Genomic DNA, 22349 nt, shown 5'->3' with positions numbered 1-22349 from the left:
TACGCCACCAGGATTGTGAGCGATGGTCATGAATAGGGAGTTTGGTGGACTAGGAGAGGGACTTCAGAGACAGAACCAAGCCATCCCGGGATTTAACATCGTAATGTATTTTTATCCTTTTTAGTCAGACGGGCACAGATGAAAAATCTGAAAACAGTTAATGGTGGTGAAGGTGAGGGGAACTGTGCTTGGTGGAAGCATAAATGGAGAGGACTCCCAGGCCAAGCAATATCCATACATATGCACTCTAATTCAAACTCTCTGAACCAGTAATCTCATTACCAAGAATTTTTTAAGGACACAGATGCATAAATCAACCACAGTATCACTAAGGATGGCAAAATACTGTAAATAACCTGAATATATAATAATAGAGGAACAATGCAATAAAATTTTGGTACATACTTATGGTAACTTATTTAAAAGGTAATCATTTAGAAGTATGGCCTATTACCTACACAATGGCATAAAAAGATATATTGTCAAGCAGACAGAAAAAACAGCCTGCGACACCTGCCTGTCTCAACTGGTAGAGCGTACAACTCTTGATCTCGGGATTATGAGTTCAAGTCCCACACTGGATATAGAGCCTACATTAAAAAAAAAAAAAAAAAAAAATCCTCTGGGGCGCCTGGCTGGCTCAGTTAGTAGAACATGTTCCTCTTGATCTCAGGGTAAGTTCAAGCCCCATGCTGGGTATAGAGATTACTTAAAAATTTTTTAAAAATGAAATCTTTAATAAGAAAAGAAAAATAGCCTGAGTATAATTCATGAGGAACACTGTATATCTACATATTCCATAGAAGATAAATGCATGAAGAGAGACCAAAGGGACAAAAATAACAATAAAGCTAAGTATTCACTGAATACTTACACCGTGGACCAAAACCATGGTAAGCCCTTTCCATCATCTCAGTGAATCTTCACAGTAACACTCTGAGGTACTTAGGGACTTCTTGTGACTGATGACAAAAATAACTTAAGAGACATCAGCCAACTTTTTCAGGATCACGCAACTAATTAGTGGTGGAGTCAAAATGGAACGCGAGACCTCCCCACTGTGCTATGGGGTCTCCGTGTTCACCCCAGTCCTGGTGATGGCTGTTACTGACAGGAGGCTTTGAGAAATCCATTACTTCTTCTTTATTTTGTTCCATACTGTTTGAATTTTTTGTCCTGAACAAGCATCATATTTAGAGACATGGGAACAAAGAACAAAAAAAGAAAGAAATCAAAGGCAACTCTTGCCACAGCAATTTCAAGAGGCAGAGGGGAGATGATCACATTTCAAAAAATCAAGGAGGAAAAAAGAAATGAGAAAGAGGTGGAAAGTATACCGGGTGATAAGAAAAAAATGGCAGAAACACTTTCTATAAAATATTCAATCAGTGGTACAAGCATTTATGTACATACATAAAGGGACCCCATGAAAAACTGCTTTTTTTAACTCCTTCTGCCTTTATTCTTGTGAAGACCTACACCCCTGCCTTCCACAAGCCTCACAGAACAGATTAGGTCTATCCCCCTCCAGAGGTCAAGGAGTTAGTGGTTTCTCAGTAGATAACATCTTAGGAGTGACCAAGCATGGTCATCATAAACATTTTCCAAGACCACTGACACCAAAAGCCCTGGTTCCAGAGCGTACGTGATGTGCGGAGCACACCTCAACACTCATCTTTGTTCCTGGATGCATGAGAAGACATGGGCACTGGACCACAATCCCCAGTAAAAACCCAAGACCCCAAGCAACAATAAGACTCACTCTCCTGTCTTCTTTCCAAGTCTCCCAGATGCTCTGCCCATATCTGCACTCACTCTAGATCTTCAGTAAAATTTGTTCTCACTTCCTCATGGCTGGAGGTTGATTTCTATCCTGTACTAAGCCAAGGACTATGTTGGCTGGTCCTGCAGGACCCACGCTGGGTTCTCCGGGACCCAGCCAGCCTGCATCATTTGCATAACCCTTATTATCATAACCCTGTATTGCAGCAATATATTACCGAAAACAGAAACATGCGTGTCCTTTTTTCCCAGAAGTCTCATTTCCGGGAAAATATCTAAAAGAGATAAGGAGCAAAGATATACAAGGATATACAAAGATATACTCATAACTTTCTACCCTTTGTTATTTGAAATGTGGTGTAGTGACAGGAGCTCCAGGTTTGCAGTTAAACCTACCTGAGTCTGAATCCTTGCTCTGTACTTTACTGGCTGTGACCATGACCCAAGTTACTCAACCTCCTTCAGCCTCGGTTTATCTCTAAAACATAAATCAAAACACAGGCCTCACAGGATTGTTGTGGGGATTAAATGAGATAAAATACAGCACCGTCTGAAATATAACAAACCACTCATTTCTTTTTCTTCCCACCACTTGCTAATCTGTATAATTTAGAATGAATACATAAACTTTACTCAGAACCCTAAGATAAATCATACAGATTGGTAATTTCTACATTATTCTGCATCAGAGTATCATAAAACATTAAACTTAGCTTTTAAGGTTGTTCAGTAGTAAACCTACGTTATGATACTTTGACACTTTCTCAATCTCAATTAGCAGCAAACCAATTAACAAAACTTTTATACACTACAGTGAGTCACATTTTTCTTCTTTCTTCCCTAATCCCTGGTGTGTTGTAAGGGTGATTGAGTATCTAATTACTTCTTAATTGAATGCACATAATATACATTTTTCACTAGTTCATGCTTAATGCTTTTAGTCCAGAAATCAAAGTCAATGAAATTAAGTTGAATTGGGATTTGGGCAACTGTTATAATGAAAGAAGGTTTGTATTATGTCTAATTATAAGTAAATGTGGATTTTAGCATTATTTCCTATGGACATATTTTAGGTACAGGAATGTGCCATAACTGACTAATTTAAATGATTAATAACATTGTTATTCTTATTTACAATCTTTTCTTCCTCATTACAGTGATTTTTATTGCTGGGACCCACTAAATATAATCATTCTTTAAAGAAAAGATACTATTAAAGAATCATTAGTTGTAGCAAAATCAGGATGATCATTCGTATCAGTGACTAGATGAGTTTCTCTGTAGCATAAAGGTTAAAGGAATTCTCACATGATGCCAACAGAAGAAAAAACATAAATTTGGAATATAATCAGTTAGATTCATAAAAAAATTTATTTATGGAAAAACATAAAAACATTACTATCAAAATGGCATTCCAAATTCAGTTACTATTTTACAGAGATACTATTTCATGAGAGGTCTCCCCCCTCACCCTTTTTGCATTATACAGGAGTAACAAAAAAGTCTGAAGTAGATATTCCCCCAACAACAAAGATTTGTTTGCTTGTGTATAGATACGGGGAACAGCTATCTGAAATAATTGAGCTGAAGCCTTCCTCTGGCAGATGACTAGATTAAGTAACTTCTTCAGATCCAGTCAATGCCAAGTTTCCAAGATGTCCTAAAAAGATTTTCTGTTAACAAGCCCTAAAGACCCTGATGAGTTTCTAACCACTAAAAGTACACCAAGAATTCAGAAATTCTGAAGGGGGTTAAAGTAGTGCTGTAATGGAAAACAGACTCATCCAAAACAATGTGCTTTTCCCGATTTAACAATTTATTTGGAGAACGTGTCATCTATCTAGTGGCCAGTTTCTTGATCAGAGAAATCTCCACCTTACCTAACAAGTATATCAGATTCTGTCCCCCAGATACTGGGTATTGTCTAGATTATTTTATCTGTGCATGTTATCAAAACAAGTTTTAACTGGAATGCTTGTTTAATTAATACTGAAGTAGCCCCCAAAATAAAGCAAACCTACACACACTCACGCACATGCATCTCTAAGACCTATATAGTTTAACAACTTTTTATGGCATATTTTTAGTAAAAACATTTTAAAATACATTCTCACCCTTTTGAGGGTCCTATTGATAACTATCTTTCTCTCACGTGGTTTCTTCTCTAACTCACCCTTTCCCTTCTTCAGGAGACAACTTTCATCCCTAACAAAGAGGTCTGGGGTAATTTCCTCTTCACTGTCACATCATAATGCTTTCCTCACCCTCATGCCATTTCATGTCCATGCTGAGATTTCAGATTCCCTAGGTTTTGCTATATGTAAGCAATTTGGCTATATGTAAGCAATTTGCTATATAAATCATCAGGACCATAACTATTACATAACAATATGAAAATATTAAAAGAGGACTCCCGTCATTTCATCACGCTTCCGTATTTCCTGGCTAACTGCTAACACCTAGCTACAGATCAGAAGCTCTAATGCAGATAAGTTTTCCAAAGCCCATTTCCAGAAGACTCTGTACCTTAAGAGTGAACATTTCAATCAGGTGCCAGTAATAGTACCCTTCATTACGGATGGCAATAACCACCACTGACACCAAACTCCCAAGGGCAGGTCCTGCCAGTTAGTCACAGCACCCCTTCCCACTGTACTCAGAGGTGGATTCAGTCTTCTTTTCAACCACTCACAGCTAACACACAAGTCTGACTGCACCACGTCCTCCAAGTCTTTTATTTGTAGCCATCTTTCTTTAATAATCCTATGGGAAGGGGTGCTCTTGGCGACAGGCCAGGTAAGAAATGAGGCTAACTTCACGGGGTGTGATGTTGGGCATAGGGACACAGACACAGATTTGGGAGCTGTCAGAAGGCAAATCTGCAGAACTGGATAATAAATTGGAAATGGGAAGTGAGGTGAGGGAGAGAGGAGTAAATATAACTCAGGTTTCTAAAAAAACTGTAAGAGAGCCAGCTCATAAATTCACTCTCGTACATACGGAGTTTAAGATGTCTTCAACACCTCCAAGAGAAGAGTCAGACAGACAGTTGGGCCTCCAGGACTAGAACTGACTAGAGAGACCTAGTCTGAGACTATAAATGCATGGGTCATGTGCAGCTGGTGCGAACAGAAACTATAGGTTTGGAGAAGTCGCCTACAAAGACAGCATGCCTCCTCACAGGCTGAGCTGTGAGGACTCCGACAGGAAGTGGACTCCTGAAAAGTCTGGGTGCGGAGCTTTTATACCTCCCCAGCTCCAGAATGACCGCTTTCCTAAGTCTCTGTAAACTTCATCAGGAGAAAGAAACTCGAGAGAATGAACAGCAAATAAACAAGGAAACCACAATGAGTGCCTCCTGATGAATATGGTTTTCTTAATAATTAGTCTCAGAGTGGAAAAATGGAAAAATTCTTCCTTAAATAATAAAGGCAAGTCACAACAATGCTAACCACCTCCGTCTCCCTTGCTATTGCAGTCCAGAAATTGTCCCTTCTCATGAGAAAGACAGTTTCCACATTTGCTCAGGATTTCGTTGCCTTTCTTTTTTTAGTAATCCCTACACCCAGGGTGAGGCTCAAACTCAAGATTCCCCAGATCAAGAGGCTCATGTTCTTCCAACCGAGCCAGGGAGGCACCCAGACTTCGCCCCCTTTCAAGGCTTCAGAGACCTTTTTTGATGCCAATCCATCCTCCTTTTAAAAGAAATAGATCGTAATTAATTTAAAGCCTTGAAAAATTATACATTGATCTGAGGAAATTACCAAAACAAGCATCCATGATGCATAAGAGAACATGTTTAGAGGAGATCACCTGGTCTCAGTAATTTTCTTACGAAAAATGTATGCTCTAGGTTTAAAATCTTGAAACCTACTATATTTAAGGGATCAGAATATATGAATGTTCAACATACAAGTTGACCCATGACTGCAAAATGTTCTCTTTTCTTCTTCCCAAACACAATTTTCTTTGAATTCATGAGCTGTGGCGGAGGGGTGGGGGGGACAAATCATCCTGCAATTTTTATCTACTACAAATCATTAAAATTTCTAAAACCTAAAAGGAAAAGGGATAAATATGGAAGTAGGGATTATTATCCTTGTTGAGTAATCTTGAAGAAATGCCTATACAGCTTTGATGCTTTTCATTCTTGGGTTAATAACAATTTTTATATCACATAATCAAAACATAATAGACAGGTTGAGCACCCTTGATATTCTGGCCTTTTCCTGAAATCATTTTGAAATCCTTTAGGAAATCCATTCCATTTTCAAGAAATTCTATATGATACAGTAAATAGAAAACAGCTATATCCATCGAGTTTTCATTTCTCACCTTAATGCTGTGCATCAAGTTAAATTATTAGAGTGAGGAAAAGTCCAAGTTCTATTGACTGAAAATATGGCTGTGAGCGTTCCATTTGTTCAGAAAGGATAAAAGCTTTTCCCTACTTGGCCACTCAGAATTGACACTCTCCCTTTCCCCTTGTAGGCCCCCTCCTTTTTTAGAAAGCCTTGTCCTTTTCTAAGGCTGTAATTTTTTTATGTTACAAAAGAGAACAGATAAGAAACTGATGCTTGTGATAGCATTATTAAAACTAAAAAGACAACATTATTAATTGCAAAAGTATACGGAGGGAAGAGTTCAACACAGTCAAGGATGGCTTCAAAGACCCAGAAAGAAAAATGAGGGCAGGCTTGACAAAGGGGTCATTCAGTCCTTTGGTTGATAACCCTCTTTTTTCTGCTTCCTTTATTTTTTCCCTTAATTTACTTGAAGGCATACTTAGATTTCTTCCCCCTTAAAGTGGGGGGAAGAAAGGAAAGTATTTAAAGAGAATTGTGGCATTGGCTTTATGGATAATAAAAAATTATAATTAAGTATAGTTACTATATACATGTGCAGCTTAAATATATCTGAGTTACAGGGGAAACAGACAAGTCTTTGAACAGTCATTAAAGCTTTAAATAGTGGGCTAAAACTTCATGAGACAAACAGGCAAGTAATCATCTCATCAGAACTAAGTACCAATATTAAGATATCAAGAACAACAAGTAAACTAGACTAAACTTTGGTCTTATTTTTTGTTTGTTATTATTAAGATTTGGTTCTCATACAGAAAATTCAATGGGTAAAGGATCATTTCATGGTCCCTGGCTCCCAGAAATCTGAACTAACACTGCAAACTAAGAATTTCCAGCACCTGGATGAGTTATGTGCTAGTTCTTTAAACAAGTATAAAAACCATGGTTCATACTTCTTAAATGGTAATATAAAAAGTCACAGATTATTCATGGAAATAATAAGTCTTGGTTATCAAAGCCCTCCAGATGTCTAGACATGTCATGAAAAAAAAAAGTCATTTTAAGTCCAAAAACTAAAGTTATTTTAGTAAGACATAGCTAAAATAAATCTGAATTATTTTAAACATTTTTTAGAGAACCACCAGAAAAAAATTTTTTTTTCCTTTTCAGTTCCAAGAGCTTAAATGAAACATTCATGCATTAAATTCAAAGTCTGACTGTCAAATCACTTCACTTTAATAAAAATTTGAATTACCTGCCTTAGGGCATTATTAAATATCAAATAAAAAGCACACATCCATAAGTCTGATTTCCCAATATAATTTTTATGTAGAACTATGACTAGATTTGTATTACACATTTCAAGATAAAAGGGTCAAAAATGTATTCATAGAAGGATGAAGTCAGAACTGGAGTTGCCCTTGAAAGAATTCCTGCACCACTCCTAGGAATTTGGGGGAAAGTAACCCCTTTAAGTAATCTCAGTCACCACGATAAGGATGCCAATCCATCCTCCTTTTAAAAGAAATAGATCATAATTAATTTAAAGCCTTGAAAAATTGTACATTATCTTCCTATCATATAAGGAATATGAAACATCTGAAATACACATAATGTCAGCAACATTTCAGTCTGTGTACACGTGTGGGGGGAGATGAAAGAGTCATGGTTATTGAGATATTTAGAGAAAAGCACCTCTGGTCTAGGGCTAGATGTGGATCAAAAATTCAAGGCTATAATCTGATTTCATAAAATGTGTCATTTACAGTTACTGATATTCAGAAAGTACACTAAACCTAGACTGGGGAAATTAATAAATTCACATGCACCAAACCTCCCTTCCCCTCCTGCCAGCCCACCTGTGCCTCCTCCTGGGGAAGCTGCTGGGAGTCCAACCACCGCCCTCTGCTCCAGTCTCCCACCTTCCCCCTCCTCTCGCCTCTCCTAGCAGCAGCCCCATTCTTCCTTAAATAATAAAGGCAAGTCACAACAATGCTAACCACCTCCCCGTCTCCCTTGCTATTACAGTCCAGAAACTGTCCCTTCTCATGAGAAAGACAGTTTCCACATTTGCTCAGGATTTTGTTGCCTTTCTTTTTTTAGTAATCCCTACACCCAGGGGGAGGCTCAAACTCAAGATTCCCCAGATCAAGAGGCTCATGTTCTTCCAACCGAGCCAGAGAGGCACCCCAGACTCCGTCCCCTTTCAAGGCTTCAGAGACCTTCCTGCTAGGACGAGCCCCCCTGAGGAATGGCATCTTCATTGCCTCCCATCTACTGGCTCCTTACCCCAGCATACAGACAAGTGTCAGTAGTTTTTTGTTTAAAAAGTGTCCCACAATCCTTTCTCCCCCTCTGTCGCTGCAGCTTCTGCTCTTCTCTACCCAGCTCATCGACAGCTGCCATGACACATTACCCCCCACCCTTCCCATTCAACTCAGGTCTGTGGCAAGACACATTCCCTCCTCGTCACACCACCCTCCCCTCCAGCTTGGGGACGCTCCCAGACCCCTGCCGCACAGCGGGTAAGAAAAGGGGCTCTGCCAGCCAGGGCTGCCTGGGTCCAATTTCTAGCTCTGCTGCTTAAAGACTGCATGATTTTGGCAGGTGATCTAACTTCTCCAGGCCTCTGTGAGCTTTATCTATACAGTCCCACATTAAATTTTGTGAACACTTAAATGAGACAGCCCTGTGCAGCATTAGAACATGAGACGGGTATGTATAACCTCATGCCAACGCCTCAATGACTCCCACATTCAGTTCAGACCTCCTTTGTGATCTCTGCTTTTGAAATCCCAGCGAGCTGCAGGAAGCGTCCACCACTGCCACTGACAAACATCTCTCATCCAAGGAGCTCCAACTCAACTCTTTAATTTTCCAAGAGTCTACTCCGGCTTTCGTGCTGTCATTCAATGATGTCATTCATCCATGTGCAGTTTCTGAAGCCCCCAAACCCCAGAAGTTATCTTTGATGTTTCCGGCTCTCTCCATCATCCCCTGATTAGTCAACTGGGTGTCACTTTCAGTGTCTACTAAACACACTTTAACTTCTCCCCATCTCCGCTGCTCCTCGTCTAGCATCTGAGCTCTTTGTCTTTCCCCTCGGCTACCCAGCAGACTTCGACAATATCTCCCTACAGGCGCCTGGATGGCTTAGTGGGTTAAAGCCTCTGCCTTCAGCTCAGGTCATGATCCCAGAGTCCTGGGATCGAGCCCCACATCAGGCTCTCTGCTCAGCAGGGAGACTGCTTCCTCCTCTCTCTCTGCCTGTCTCTCTGCCTACTTGTGATCTCGGTCAAATAAATAAATAAAATCATAAAAAAATAAAATAAAATATCTCCCTACTCCTGCCCCTGACCACCCATCATCCTGTATGTTCATTCAGCAGTTTCTGTGATCTATTGGAAATGTACATGGGGTACATTTTCTACTCAGGCCACTCCCCTGAGTAGAAGTCTTCATGGGTTCTCAATGCATCAGCAGTAAAATAAAAATCCCTTAACGTGGCTGACTAGGCCTCCAAGATAAGAGCCCTGTCTCTTTGATTCCTACGCCCCAGACTCACAGGGCCCTCCTATGTACCTCAATGCATCAAATTCTTTTTTTTTTTTTTTTTAATGCAATCAAATTTTTACCTCCTCCACAGGAAGTAGCTCCTCAGGGCCTTTGCAAAAGATACTCCCTCTACCTGAAATCTCCTCCTCTGTACTTTGTTGTTGTTCTCATTTATGGATTTATTACAAAGTGTAGTCATATGTTTTTTGAAATATTTATTTTTCCACCATCAGGCTCCTGACATGTGATTCTAAGTTTTCTGGGAGCAGAGACGTCTGTTCTTCTGACCTCTGCATACCCAGAACCAATCATACAGTGATGATCTTTGATCAAATAAAATTTGAATTCTTTAGTCCCTCCAACATAAGGTTTAGCTTAAAGCACTCTTGGGACGTTCTCGCATGTTACCCGATAGGATTTACTGAAAGTCCCTTCTCAGTCCTACCAGAGCAACTTTGCCTGGCTCTCACCATCTCCAAAATAGGAAGAGGATGAACCGTACCAGCTAAGTCAGAAACGGAGAGTCCGGGAATGACTGGCACGTGTGTACCTCTAAAGAATCGCTAATTGGCCAACAGACATTCAAGACACAAATTGTTATGTGGCCTCATGGATTCAGAGCAAAATAAACATGGTTCAACCCTTCAGTCTGACTGTAACCCAGAAAGTTAAAAAACACACAAACAGCTAAATGGGAGAAAGGATATGAATAAAGAAGTACAATTTAAGGGAGGAGCAGAGAATTCATGCTGAGAACAGGATTTGGGCTGAGCCTGCAGGAAGCTCGGATTTCAACAGGCAATAGGAGCGGTGGGAAGGACTGTAGGAGCAAAGCACATTCCCATTAAAAAAAAGACAATCTGGATGAACTACTGGGTATAAATGGTATAATAGTTACAGAGAGGCAAGAAAAATGGATTGGGGAACACATGGACAAAATGGTCACTTTTTTTTTTTTTAAGATTTTATTTATTTATTTGACAGAGAGAAATCACAAGTAGATGGAGAGGCAGGCAGAGAGAGAGAGAGAGGGAAGCAGGCTCCCTGCTGAGCAGAGAGCCCGATGCGGGACTCGATCCCAGGACCCTGGGATCATGACCTGAGCTGAAGGCAGCGGCTTAACCCACTGAGCCACCCAGGCGCCCAAAATGGTCACTTTTTAAAAGTCTAATGTCAGCTGTCTAGCTCAAGACCCTGTTGACTTCCTGAAACCAGAGATTTCATCTGTTCATCTGTGACTCCGTCTATACTGTTCTGCTCCCACAGTATGTGAGCTTATACTCACCAAGGTTCATTAAACCAAGTCCAAGCTCTGCCCTGCTCACCTACGTAACTTCCAGCAGATGCTCTCCTCTTGTGGGAAACAGTGGTTGGCCAGCCACATGCCCTGACCTATGTACATACTCTTGGGAAATTGACAAGGTAAAGAAATAATCCAGTATATAGGCATCTACGTATATTTGATCTTTCCCATTTCTGTGATGTTTTATTTTGTTAGTTCTTTGGGGATAAGGTATACATATATTGAATCCAACATATGAAAATGCATAGATTATATTTCAGTCCATGAAGAAGTATACCATATTCATATACCTAAGAAGTGCTTCCTGATCTATCAAATAAAAGCACTTCCACAGGACAAGGATTTTCACGCACACCAGATCTGCCCTCTCCTACCCCAACAGAGGATCCCATCTGCATTAGACAAGGGTCAGGTCTAAGGCTCACATACCCCCTCCCCCGCCCCGGTGGCTCCCTGTATGTTCCTCAGTCATCAGGAGGTAACTGCTACCATTTCAAGGGTGAAGCATAGGGAGCCCTAAAAAGGAATTTACCTCTTTGCCTTGAATAAAGACAGACTGCTTCTCTGCCGTGGGGCTCCTTACCTGAAGAAGGTCAGGATTAAACCAAAATGGGAATTAAAGGCTGCTCTAGTGGGAAAATGCAAGGACTGGAGGTTCTTTTTCAACACTGCACAAAATTTTTAAAGCCACCTGACTTGTGGTTAACAGGAATTGAGAATGCGTCCTCACTTGTATCAAAACGAAGGGCATGCATACTGCTAAACTATCAGGATTGCCGTGAGGATAACTCTGGTTTATGGAACTGGAAGCCCCATTTTGCTTACTTAATCTGCACATACCCTGATGAAGACCGTCTTATTCCTCTTCTCTTTGGCTACTGAAATGCAGCTCTAATGACTCTGTCACTAAGTGGCTGAGTGGGTCTAAAATTGTCTCCCAAAATCCCATCACAGCCTTCCACAAGCTCTGCCCCCTTCACGTGTGTCCTCAGCCTTCGAAATTCTTCAATCTGAAAATAGAAACGGAACAAAACAGATGGATTATTTACCAGACGCGGACGAGACTGGAGATTCCTCAGTGACTTAATATACACATAAACTACAACAGTTTGTACAAAGAAAACAAAAATTATTCTTCAAGAAAAGTAAGACAGACTTAATTCTTCCAAACCTAAAACATTAGCCATCCCTGCTGCACGAGAAATGGAGGCAGCAGAAAGAGAGATAGTAAGGTCTCCAGACACCCCCAGTAGTCACAGAAACCTGCTAGATTTGTTCAGGTCAAAATGCAATACCCCTCTCTCAAAAAGCTCTCATGCCTGTCTGTAACACAGTAAAGGAGAGGCAAACAAAGGAGTAAGTGTTCCAAGCAGAGCTTCAGTTAATGAAATCTAGTATTACTGCATGCTAACACCGAATCGATGTCAGATTTATCAGATGGACATGCCTTTTATCACACAACCCTCTCTGCTGCCCTTCTAGCTTTTTGGAGAGCCCTGGTCCAGTGAAAACCTCTGACTTTCCAAAAAATGTAAGCCCAGCTTCCTCCCTTAGCCATATCAATTTTCACGTTCATTTCCTTTCTCAGGTGGCCTTCTCAGATCCCAGGGATTCTCATTACATGTTAAGAGATTCCCAGAGTCCCAAGGGTCAGTTTCTCCGATCTGACAGGTCTGTGCCTCCTAAGAACCCATATCCTGCCAGGACCCTCTAAGCAGTTGCTGACCAACAAGCGAATGTGATGAACATTCACCAGACTCATTCCCATCAGTCGATTTATCTACAGGTATCATCATCTGCCATTTCGCTAAATGCCACAGAGTCACATCATACAGTTTTCATTCCTTTCACAAAAGAGGAAACTGACAGACTGAGAGTGTGTCCACGTTAGCTGGGTCAGACAAGTCCAAGTCCGCCCGCTCTTCCCCCAGGTCCAGTGCCAACTCTTCAGAAATTCCCATCAACCCGGTATCACCTCTGCCCTCCATGTATCGCAAGATATGGAACAAATGTGCTTTCAGTAGCATCTATCCCCCAAAAGTCCACCAGGTGTCTATCACAGGGCTCTATCTACAGAAGTTCTTCCCACAACAAAGCCACAGAATTCTGCCACTCATGAACTAAAATGAAATGAAGGAGATCCATCAATTCGGGGGTTCGAATAAAAGTCTAGAAGCCCCTAGAGACTTTAGGGGCTCATGAAAACCCTCAATGATATGGAACATTTTACATGTGCATTTCCTAAGAAGAGGTTCCCGGGCCCGAAAAGAATGGACTTTCCCAGGATTCTAATATTCCAACTATTTATATACGTGCTGGGAAACAGAGCTAAGGGAAAAGGAAGTCACTTGTTACATCAGAACGCAAGTCAGAAGTCTAACCTCTAAGATCTTACTTTCTCATGTCTCCAAATGCTTTCCCTACATGTTGATTTCCCCACATGGGGTAAGACTGACCCACCTAGTACTGTCCTGTTGTTTGCTTTTTTATCATACCTACTCGCTGCCCTTCTACAGAAGTGTCAGTGACATAAGCAATTAATGGTTTAATCTACACTTTGATTTCTCCCCAGACCTTCTTGGAATCTTAGGTTCGGAATACGGGCATCACCTATTATTTGCTGCACTTGGAAAACAGAAGTGTCAGTGACATAAGCAATTAATGGTTTAATCTACACTTTGATTTCTCCCCAGACCTTCTTGGAATCTTGGGTTCGGAATACGGGCATCACCTATTATTTGCTGCACTTGGAAAACTTCTCCAAGGCTGCATTGGAGAATTCCCTGTCATTATTTGTGGCATGTATTTTACTAGGTTTTCTCTAAGCGTGGAGTTGAAAGGAACCTAGTCAGGCTTTTTCAACAGGAAATTATGGAGGTGAAGACTGTTGGGCTGTGCATCAAAAGCCTAGTTCAGGAATTCCTGGGTGGCTCAGTCATTAAGCGTCCGCCTTCAGCTCAGGTCATGATCTCGGGGTCCTGGGACTGAGTCCCACATCGGGCTCCCTGCTCAGCGGGGAGCCTGCGTCTCCCCCGTCTACTCTCCCTGCTTGTGCTCTCTCTCTCTCTCTCTCTGATAAAGATAAATCTTTTTTAAAAAATAAAATAAAAATTTTAAAAATTTTAAAACAGCCCAGTTCACACCCTGGCTCTGACATCGAAGAACCAAAACGGCCAGACTACATCACCTCTTTAAGCTTCCGTTTTCACATGGACGTAAGGGACGACGACAACAGCATTTGCAAGGACAATGCAGGAGCGAGAGAATTCATGAGAATCACTGAGCATACTCCTACAGCACACACAACTATTCAGCAGATACTGGCACTTCTTTTGAAGTCAAACCTTTAGCATCTTGAGATAAATATTTAGCTACAATTTTCTTTGCAAAAAGTAGACTGGAAATAATAAACCCACAGACTGCAAAAACACAACGTCCTGCCTTCTCACAGCCTCTTCATATGTAATCACACATAATGGTAGCAACTAGAATCCACACACCAGGCACGGGGTCACCAGTGAGGAACAAGGACTAGAAAGTGCACTGCCTAAGCATAGTTTAAGAAAGACTCCATTTCTGATTGACTTTGAAGCTTATTTGAAAGCTAGGTTAATTTTATATTTACATATTCTGAACCGAAGATAAATCTTTCAAGCCCCAGACCTCAGCCTGAAGCAAATTCTGTGAAAAACAGCTTCTTCTAGAACAGACGATCGGAATCCACAGCCAGCCAGTCTCAAATCACTGCATTCTTAGAGAGAACTATTTCACAAGAAATGTTTTTCTCTGATCATAGCAATACTTTGAAGACTTCAAACATCAACAGAGATCGAGGGGAAAACATGCCTTTCTGAAATGCCATTTTTTTCTGAAGTAACCACCCCTCAAAACCTTTAGTCACTTCAAATGGTTTCAAGCGCGTACCACATTATCTCCCACTGAAAAGAGAGAGAGTGAGAAAGGAGTGGAATAATATTTCAGGATAAAAGTCTGTGATGAAATTCAAATGTCAGGGCAGTACAAAGACTATCACTATCACACACATCAGTAGGGATGACTTCGTCAATTTTTAATGCTACTCTACTTAAACATGGCTATCGGTTTTTAACCAATTTAAAAGAGAGGGAGAGAGGACAGAGACCCAAGCTTCAGGGAGAAATGCTTGTCTTCTGAAGGTAACAGAGTTGAATAGCTATTCTCTGAATCGGCCGTGCACTCTACTTAGTCTAAAGCATTGACTCCAACCTTCACTGACTCATGAACCAGATTATTCACTCAAAGTTCAGCTTTAAAACCTCTTTCTTTAAGAGTGCATTCAAAGTGCTAATTTACAGGGCTTGTGGGTTGGCATTAATTATTTTTAAAGATTCCCAAGATCCTGTGAATATCCTCTAACAGACGTCTTTTTACTTGCATCTCTGTTACCATGTTTGAAGAGAAAAGAACACATAAAAGTCAACATTCTCATCTGGTTTTCTTTTCTGGCCAAGCAATGACACTGCATGAATTAGTGTAATATAATTCCTTATGGCAGCAATCAAGTTAAGAGTCAAAAGCCAGCTCTACTTAAATAGTCCATAAATACGTACATAAATTGAGATTATGTCATTGATAGGACTCTCCACCTTTCACGTACTCAGTCTAATTGTTTTTGTTTATTTCCTTTTCCTCAACCCACTATCTACTTTTTTCTAAAATCACTGCTTTTTTTTTTTAAAGACTTCTCATCCATAAGTCAACTCATCTGTCACAGACTCTACTTAGTCTCATTTTTCTCATTTTTCTGAGGAAGAGCTCAGAGAAGAGCCCAGTAAAACTGATGCCAACTTTCCCTTATTCCAATACCCAGTCCTGGTCTCTGCCACAGTCTTCCCGTCTTCATCTGAGGACAGTTACTGATGAGCTACACATATGCAAACTCAGTCAAGAATTACAGTCTAGAGTTCATGACCACAGAGGAAGCGCTCTCTAACACGGAAGACGCTGAGAAAATACATCCAAAATTCCCCACAAGTGCCTAAAAAACACTCATTTTAAAAAAAGGGAAGAGGGAGCATCCCAAGAGAGAGAACCTAGGGCTGTATTCTCACAGTGTGGCCACTGAGCATCCGAAATGCAGCTGGTCTGCCCTGAGGCGTGCTGGAAATGCAGGACACACACTGGAAGTCAGACTTATAGTGAAGTAATCGTGTAAAAAAATCCCATCCATGCTTTTTTTTTTATTCGTTATATGTTAAAATGGTATTTGGGGTACACTGGGTTAAAATATACTATTTAAATTCATTTCCACCATTTATATTTAGATTGTTTTATTGTGACCCCTAGAAATTTTAGTCTTATATATGTGGCTCCTCACATGGTGTTTCCACAGGATAGTCAACACTTCTCTCAAGAAACTCCACATTCTGATGTGAGAATGTGGGTTCTAAATTACACATGGAGGTAAATGCCAGTAGACAAGAAGGTGTCCTCAAAGTGTGCTTCCTGGGATAAGTTCCTGCCCCAGTCCTACTGGATCAGCAACTCCGGGGTGGGGCCCAGCAATCTGTGTTCGAACAAGCCCACCCAAGTTTGGGAATTGTGGATAACAGAAGACAATTCACAACAAATGTCCCCAATTGCTTGAAACTGTTTTTCAAACATGACCATGTGGTGATTCCACAGCAACTGGGGTCTTTAGGGTTACCAGCCCCTCAGAACCGATGTGGGGATCACACAGACAAGAAAGGCCCTGCTGCTGAGTCCTGGCCCTAAACAGACCTCATTGGTCTCCCAGGACCAGGTGGGCTCTCAGATCCCTCTGGTCAAGCACACACCATATCCTGACTAGGGCTGTCGGGGCGAGGAAGAGTTCTGCTTCTTAATCTCTAGGAAATATGTAACAGGGAAGGGTGGAGAAGGGGCAAAACTGAGAAGAAAAGAAAATTAAAAGTGGTTTTCTAAGTTCGAACAGACATATATTCACACAGTGAGAAACAGTAAACACATTCACGTCCCTTTGCTTCACTAGTGTTACTGAAGTTGAAAGAGAAAGAAACAAAAACAGGCACATCTAACTGAAGAAAGCAGATAAACTAAGAAGTCAGAATAGATGAGTAAGGGGGAAACAGAGAAAGTCAGAAAAGGAGAGTAAAACTTAATCATTTCTCTGTGCATACTTGCACACATGCCATTATAGTATCAATTCTGACTACTGTTCACATTTTAATGTCACTGGAAATCAGGATGGGTCTTACAAATTTGTTGGCAGATTTGATGAAATTTGGCATGTTTTATTCTGTTCTTAGAATCTCATCTCCAAACATAATCGTTCAACTGAAAAAATTATTTCCTTCAGCTTCCTAATGCTTAGACCACTATTTACTGCAAAGTAATTGAACATTCTAGGTCATAGCAAAATCAAAGAAAATTACATACCATCCAATTGCATGTCTTTTACCCTTGCATATGGTATGCTAACCAAGAATAAGATGAAAAAATTCAACTGAGCAGAGGCTTCCAGTTGTTTACTCTAGAATTCCAAGTACCCCTGAGCATGTGAGTGTTCCATGATGGGCTTAACGGTCAACACTACAAGTCAACAGAAGATGACTCCTCCTTAACTGAACTGCTGTACACTTCATTAGAAACTATATGATTTGGGGGCACCCAGGTAGCTCAGTGGTTAAAGCCTCTGCCTTCAGCTCAGGTTATGATCTCAAGGTCCTGGAATCAAGCTCCACATTGGGCTCTCTGCTCAGCAGGGAGCCTGCTTCCTCCTCTCTCTCTTCTCTCTCTGCCTGCCTCTCTGCCTACTCTGTCAAATAATTAATTGTTTAAAAAACTTAAAAACTACGATGATTTGGAGCCTTTTCTTTAATGTGGCTAGTGCAGACACTCTTATCCTATGGCATATGGTACACTGCAAGATACCAATCATTTCTGTAATAAGACCCAACAGCCTAATTTACATACGTTAGCCCTGGAATCTGAAAGGAAACATTTTTTCTTCAATACGAAGTTTTATATTTCCCAACAGACTCAGCTATGCAAAGATCCTACCTACTATTTTCCAGTTCCTTTCAGTGTTTTATACACAAATAATATTTTATAATCCCTCCCTTTGTTGTCTCTGTTCCTCTTTAAAGTTAATAATACAAGACGTCTCAATTTTTCTTGGTCTAAATTTTAGAATCCCACCTCTCTCTTTGGTCCCTCTCATTTTGACTACCTTCTCTGGACTTTTTCATTTTCTGCCCTGCTTTCTCTGAAGTTATATGAGCAGCAACAATGAAACACTTGGGCCAAGAGAAAACTAATTTACATTCTCCTAAAACTGTAATTTTTTTCCAAATTGTTGTAAGTTGCATTTTGTATGTGTATGTGTGTGTGTGTGTGTGTGTGTGTGTACATTTTAACACCGCTGCCGTCTGAAAAGATGCTATAATGGACCTTTGTGCTAATAGTACCTATGTCTTTTTTCTTAAAAAGCTGCTGCTAATTGGAAAGTCATGTATTTTCAAGAGCAGTTGATGTTATTCCTTCCAATACACATCCCTTTGGCTTTGGCTCCCAATTAGGAGGATACGGCTTTTCTCAACAATCGAGGAACATGACTTGGTGTGTTAGGGTTATTAGAGTCTTTTACTGGCCTTACCCAAAGGGACAATAGAAAGCAAGGTTCCCTTTGACGCTAGCCAGACACAAATGCAGACACAGTGATTTGTCTCTGAATTTTGGCATAACATGCTAGTCAACAGGGGAGTAAAACATTATGGCTCACATTTATAGAACATCAGTTAACATTCAGAGTAAAGCTCAACAATAACATTCCCAAGAATTAACAGCCTAGCAAGGGAATCCTTAATGGAATTCCAAGGGGAATTGAGAATGTTCTCTTTTGTGGCTCAACAAGGTTAATCCCAGCTAACTTCCAATAAACAGAAATTTATTGTGGTGACAAAATTTTATTTTTCACTAAAAGGTTTGATCTATTTTTAGAAAAATACCCCTAAACAAAGCAATGCTGAACAAATGGGACTGTAGACTCAGGTTCTTCTAGTTCCTCGCAATGCCTGAGATCTCTTCTTGTGGCTCAATCCAATTAATACTTTTCTACCAATCATTTAATGTATGTGCAGAATCTGATACTTTTCATTTTTCCACGCCCTTCTTTTTTAAAAAAAAAAATTTATTTATTTATTTATTTATTTGACAGACGGAGATCACAAGCAGGCAGAGAAGCAGGCAGAGAGAGAGGAGGAAGCACGTTCCCTACTGAGCAGAGAGCCCGATGTGGGGCTTGATCCCAGAACCGTGGGATCATGACCTGAGCCAAAGGCAGAGGCTTTAACCCACAGAGGCACCCAGGCGCCCCTCCACTCCCTTCTTCTTAAAACTCACACCTTCTGTGGCTTCCCATCAACCTCCTGACTCTTCCCAACCCTTGAGTCAGGTGGTGGGGACAACTGTCCGAATGCATGCCCTTATCAGCTGCCACTCCCCAAGCTCCGCATGATTTCTTTTCTCTCCCTAAAGGATCTCCTTCCTCTTCTCCACGTATGGCTTCAACCATCACCTATGAAGTACACCGCTTTCTTGGGACGTCTCAAAGGCATCCTCAAACTCTCAGCAGTCACAACCATAAACTCCTAATACTCTCCATAAAGCCTACTCTTCCATTTTTATTCCCTGTCATGAAGAGCGACACTACACACTCGCCAGTCACTCCAGCCAAAATCCAGGGAGTAATATGCAGGTTTGCCCTCCCTGAAAATCCTATGTCTTCAGTCACCAATTCTACTGATTCTACTGCCTTTTTGTTTCTAAAGCCATTCCTCTCCTTTCATCCCACTGTCACAATCTTTTTTTTTTTTTTTAAGATTTTATTTATTTAATTGACAGAGATCACAAGTAGGCAGAGAGGCAGGCAGAGAGAGAAAGGAGGAAGCAGCTCCCTGCTGAGCAGAGAGCCAAATGCAGGGCTCCATCCCAGGACCCTGGGATCATGACCTGAGCTGAAGGCAGAGGCTTAATCCACTGAGCCACCAAGATGCCCCAGAAATTACTGTTCTTTAAATGTGAGCATATCTGCCTTTCCCCCTGGATGGTGAACCCCTTGAGGTCAGAACTATGTCTTATCATTCCTCCATTTTCTGTGCCTACTACAGCACCTGGAATACAGAAAATGCCAAATTACCAAATTAATCAGTGAATGCATGAATTAGTGAATAAATTATTCACCTTTTCTCAAAGGAGAAATTCCACATGCTAACATCTGTCTATGAAAAGGGTAAAGGGGGGCGCCTGGGTGGCTCAGTGGGTTAAGCCGCTGCCTTTGGCTCAGGTCATAATCTCAGAGTCCTGGGATCGAGTCCCGCATCGGCCTCTCTGCTCAACAGAGAGCCTGCTTCCCTCTCTCTCTCTGCCTGCCTCTCCATCTACTTGTGATTTCTCTCTGTCAAATAAATAAATAAAATCTTTAAAAAAAAAAAAAAAAAAAAAGAAAAGGGTAAAGGAAGACAGGGCTATGGCAACACATTTTATCAGTAACTGCTTGTTAATAGTGTCAGGGACACATAAAGGTCAGTGAATGAATCCCCAGCAAAACATACTGCGTATCCAGCCTCAGTGTTTTGAAACTTAGTCATCTAAGAACTTGTGCTCCTTGCTACAACAATGAGGAAGTGTGTATCATTGTCCTAAAACAAAAGTGCAGGAAATGTAAATGCAGGGGGGTGTTTGATCTTTGATATACGTCATTCCCAGAACGATCACAACTCTGAGCCAGCCCAGCTTAGGACGGCTGAGGCTGCAGTCTCACTCTTACCTGGTTGGGGGGCTAACAACAAGCATGGCCTTCACCCGTCCACCGGCTCATCCCAAACCTTCTTCCCTGCTTTGGAAATGAGATGTCAGCAAGAGAAATGACTTGGATGAACTGGATAGCACATGGAGACTACTAAGTCCCATGGGACCCTACCAGCCTTGAAGAGTTCCCTTATAAAAAAAAGTTCTCTTATAAATGTTTTCTCAAGAGGGGCACCTGGGTGGCTCAGTGGGTTAAAGTCTCTGCCTTCAGCTCAGGTCATGATCCCAGGGTCCTGGGACTGAGCCCCACATCAGGCTCTCTGCTCAGCGGGGAGCCTGCTTCCTCCCCTCTCTCTGCCTGCCTTTCTGCCTACTTGTGTCAAATAAATAAATAAAATCTTAAAAAAAAAAAAAAAAAGCTTTCTCAGGAAAACCTCCCAAGAGACTATTTCTCCCATCTTCTCCACACTCTTCCTTTCCCAAACTCTTTCCTTGGGTATCTCATTCGTCCCTTGGCTCCTTGTCTTATGCCAAAGATCCCTAAATCCGTGTGGCCACTTCAGCCTCAGATGATCTTATTCTGTATTACAGTCAGATGAAATAAAACTCCTCCAACTGAGAACACAAAACATGGGCCAAAAAGGCAGAAACCTTCTCTAGTACCGTGAGATTTTCTTGTCAAGGTCTGATATAGAAAGAGGATCTCAAAGGAGTTGTGACGTCATGAAGGGCAGGAGTTGAAAGGGGACAGTGGTTAAGCACCCATCACTGATCATCACCTGGAACTGTGCTGGATCCCCCAACCAGCCAGTGGCATCTGGGACCGCTTCTGTAAGGTATGGTTATCTGCCGCGCCCACCCTACTTAAATTCTCCCAGGCATCTGTCACTGTTAATGTCCCTCCTCCATGCGTGGGTCGATTCTCTCTCCCATCCTGCATCCCAGGAAGTCACTCCCTCTCCAGTGTCCGTAAGTCCTTCTTAGCCCCCTGCATGAAGCCATCTCCAGCTGCACTGAGGTTTGGCAGTCAGCCGGCCCTCTCTCACCTCCTCCTCAACTTGAGCTCAACTCATCGTAAAATCCATTTCTTCCTCCTCTGGGACATGAATCCGGAATGCACATCCCAGCCCAGCAGGGAATCTGCTAAGACTGTCTCTCCTTCCGCCCCTCCCGAGTTCATGCGTGCACACTCCTGTGCTGGCTTGCTCTCTAAAATAAATAAATAAATCTCTTCTGTGATAGGTCACTGAAAGGTTGAGGTTGGTTTGTTACAGCAGCTACCATCTTTGTGGTTAAAATCCAAACCCACAATTATTAGTCCAAAGGTTTATCCCTAACATTAGAGTCAAATTTCTGATTTCTTTCCTCTCCTTTACCAGACTTACTCATACTATTTTTGGGGCATTGTTCCCTGTCCCCCCTAGGCCAGGCTGGGTTTCTTTCCTATGTGTGCCAGGAACACCTTACTTCTCACAGCCAGCATAACCCATCTGTAGGATTCTTTGCCTCTTCCACTCTTGTAAACATCTTGAGGACAAAAACTGTTTTAATCTCCATATTCTTTGTGTGTCTGCTTGGCACTCAGGAATAGCTTCTTTGAAGAACACAGGGATAAA

The 22349-nt window shown here is 41.4% G+C and overlaps 1 protein-coding gene across 2 annotated transcripts in view; it reads right to left on the bottom strand.

Annotated features, from left to right (window-relative positions):
- The window catches only part of CA8 (carbonic anhydrase 8), an 88113-nt gene that overhangs the window by 8255 nt on the left and 57509 nt on the right, over positions 1–22349 (bottom strand). For both annotated transcript variants that reach the window (XM_082719372.1, XM_082719371.1), the window contains one exon: positions 11785–11954. In XM_082719372.1, the coding sequence (XP_082575498.1) occupies positions 11820–11954 (135 nt within the window). In that variant the 3' untranslated portion in view covers positions 11785–11819. The remainder of the gene's footprint in view (positions 1–11784; positions 11955–22349) is intronic.

This window comes from Mustela nivalis (genome assembly GCF_964662115.1).
Source record: "Mustela nivalis genome assembly, chromosome: 2".
NCBI lineage: Eukaryota > Metazoa > Chordata > Mammalia > Carnivora > Mustelidae > Mustela > Mustela nivalis.
This window is presented reverse-complemented; position numbering and strand designations above follow the sequence as displayed.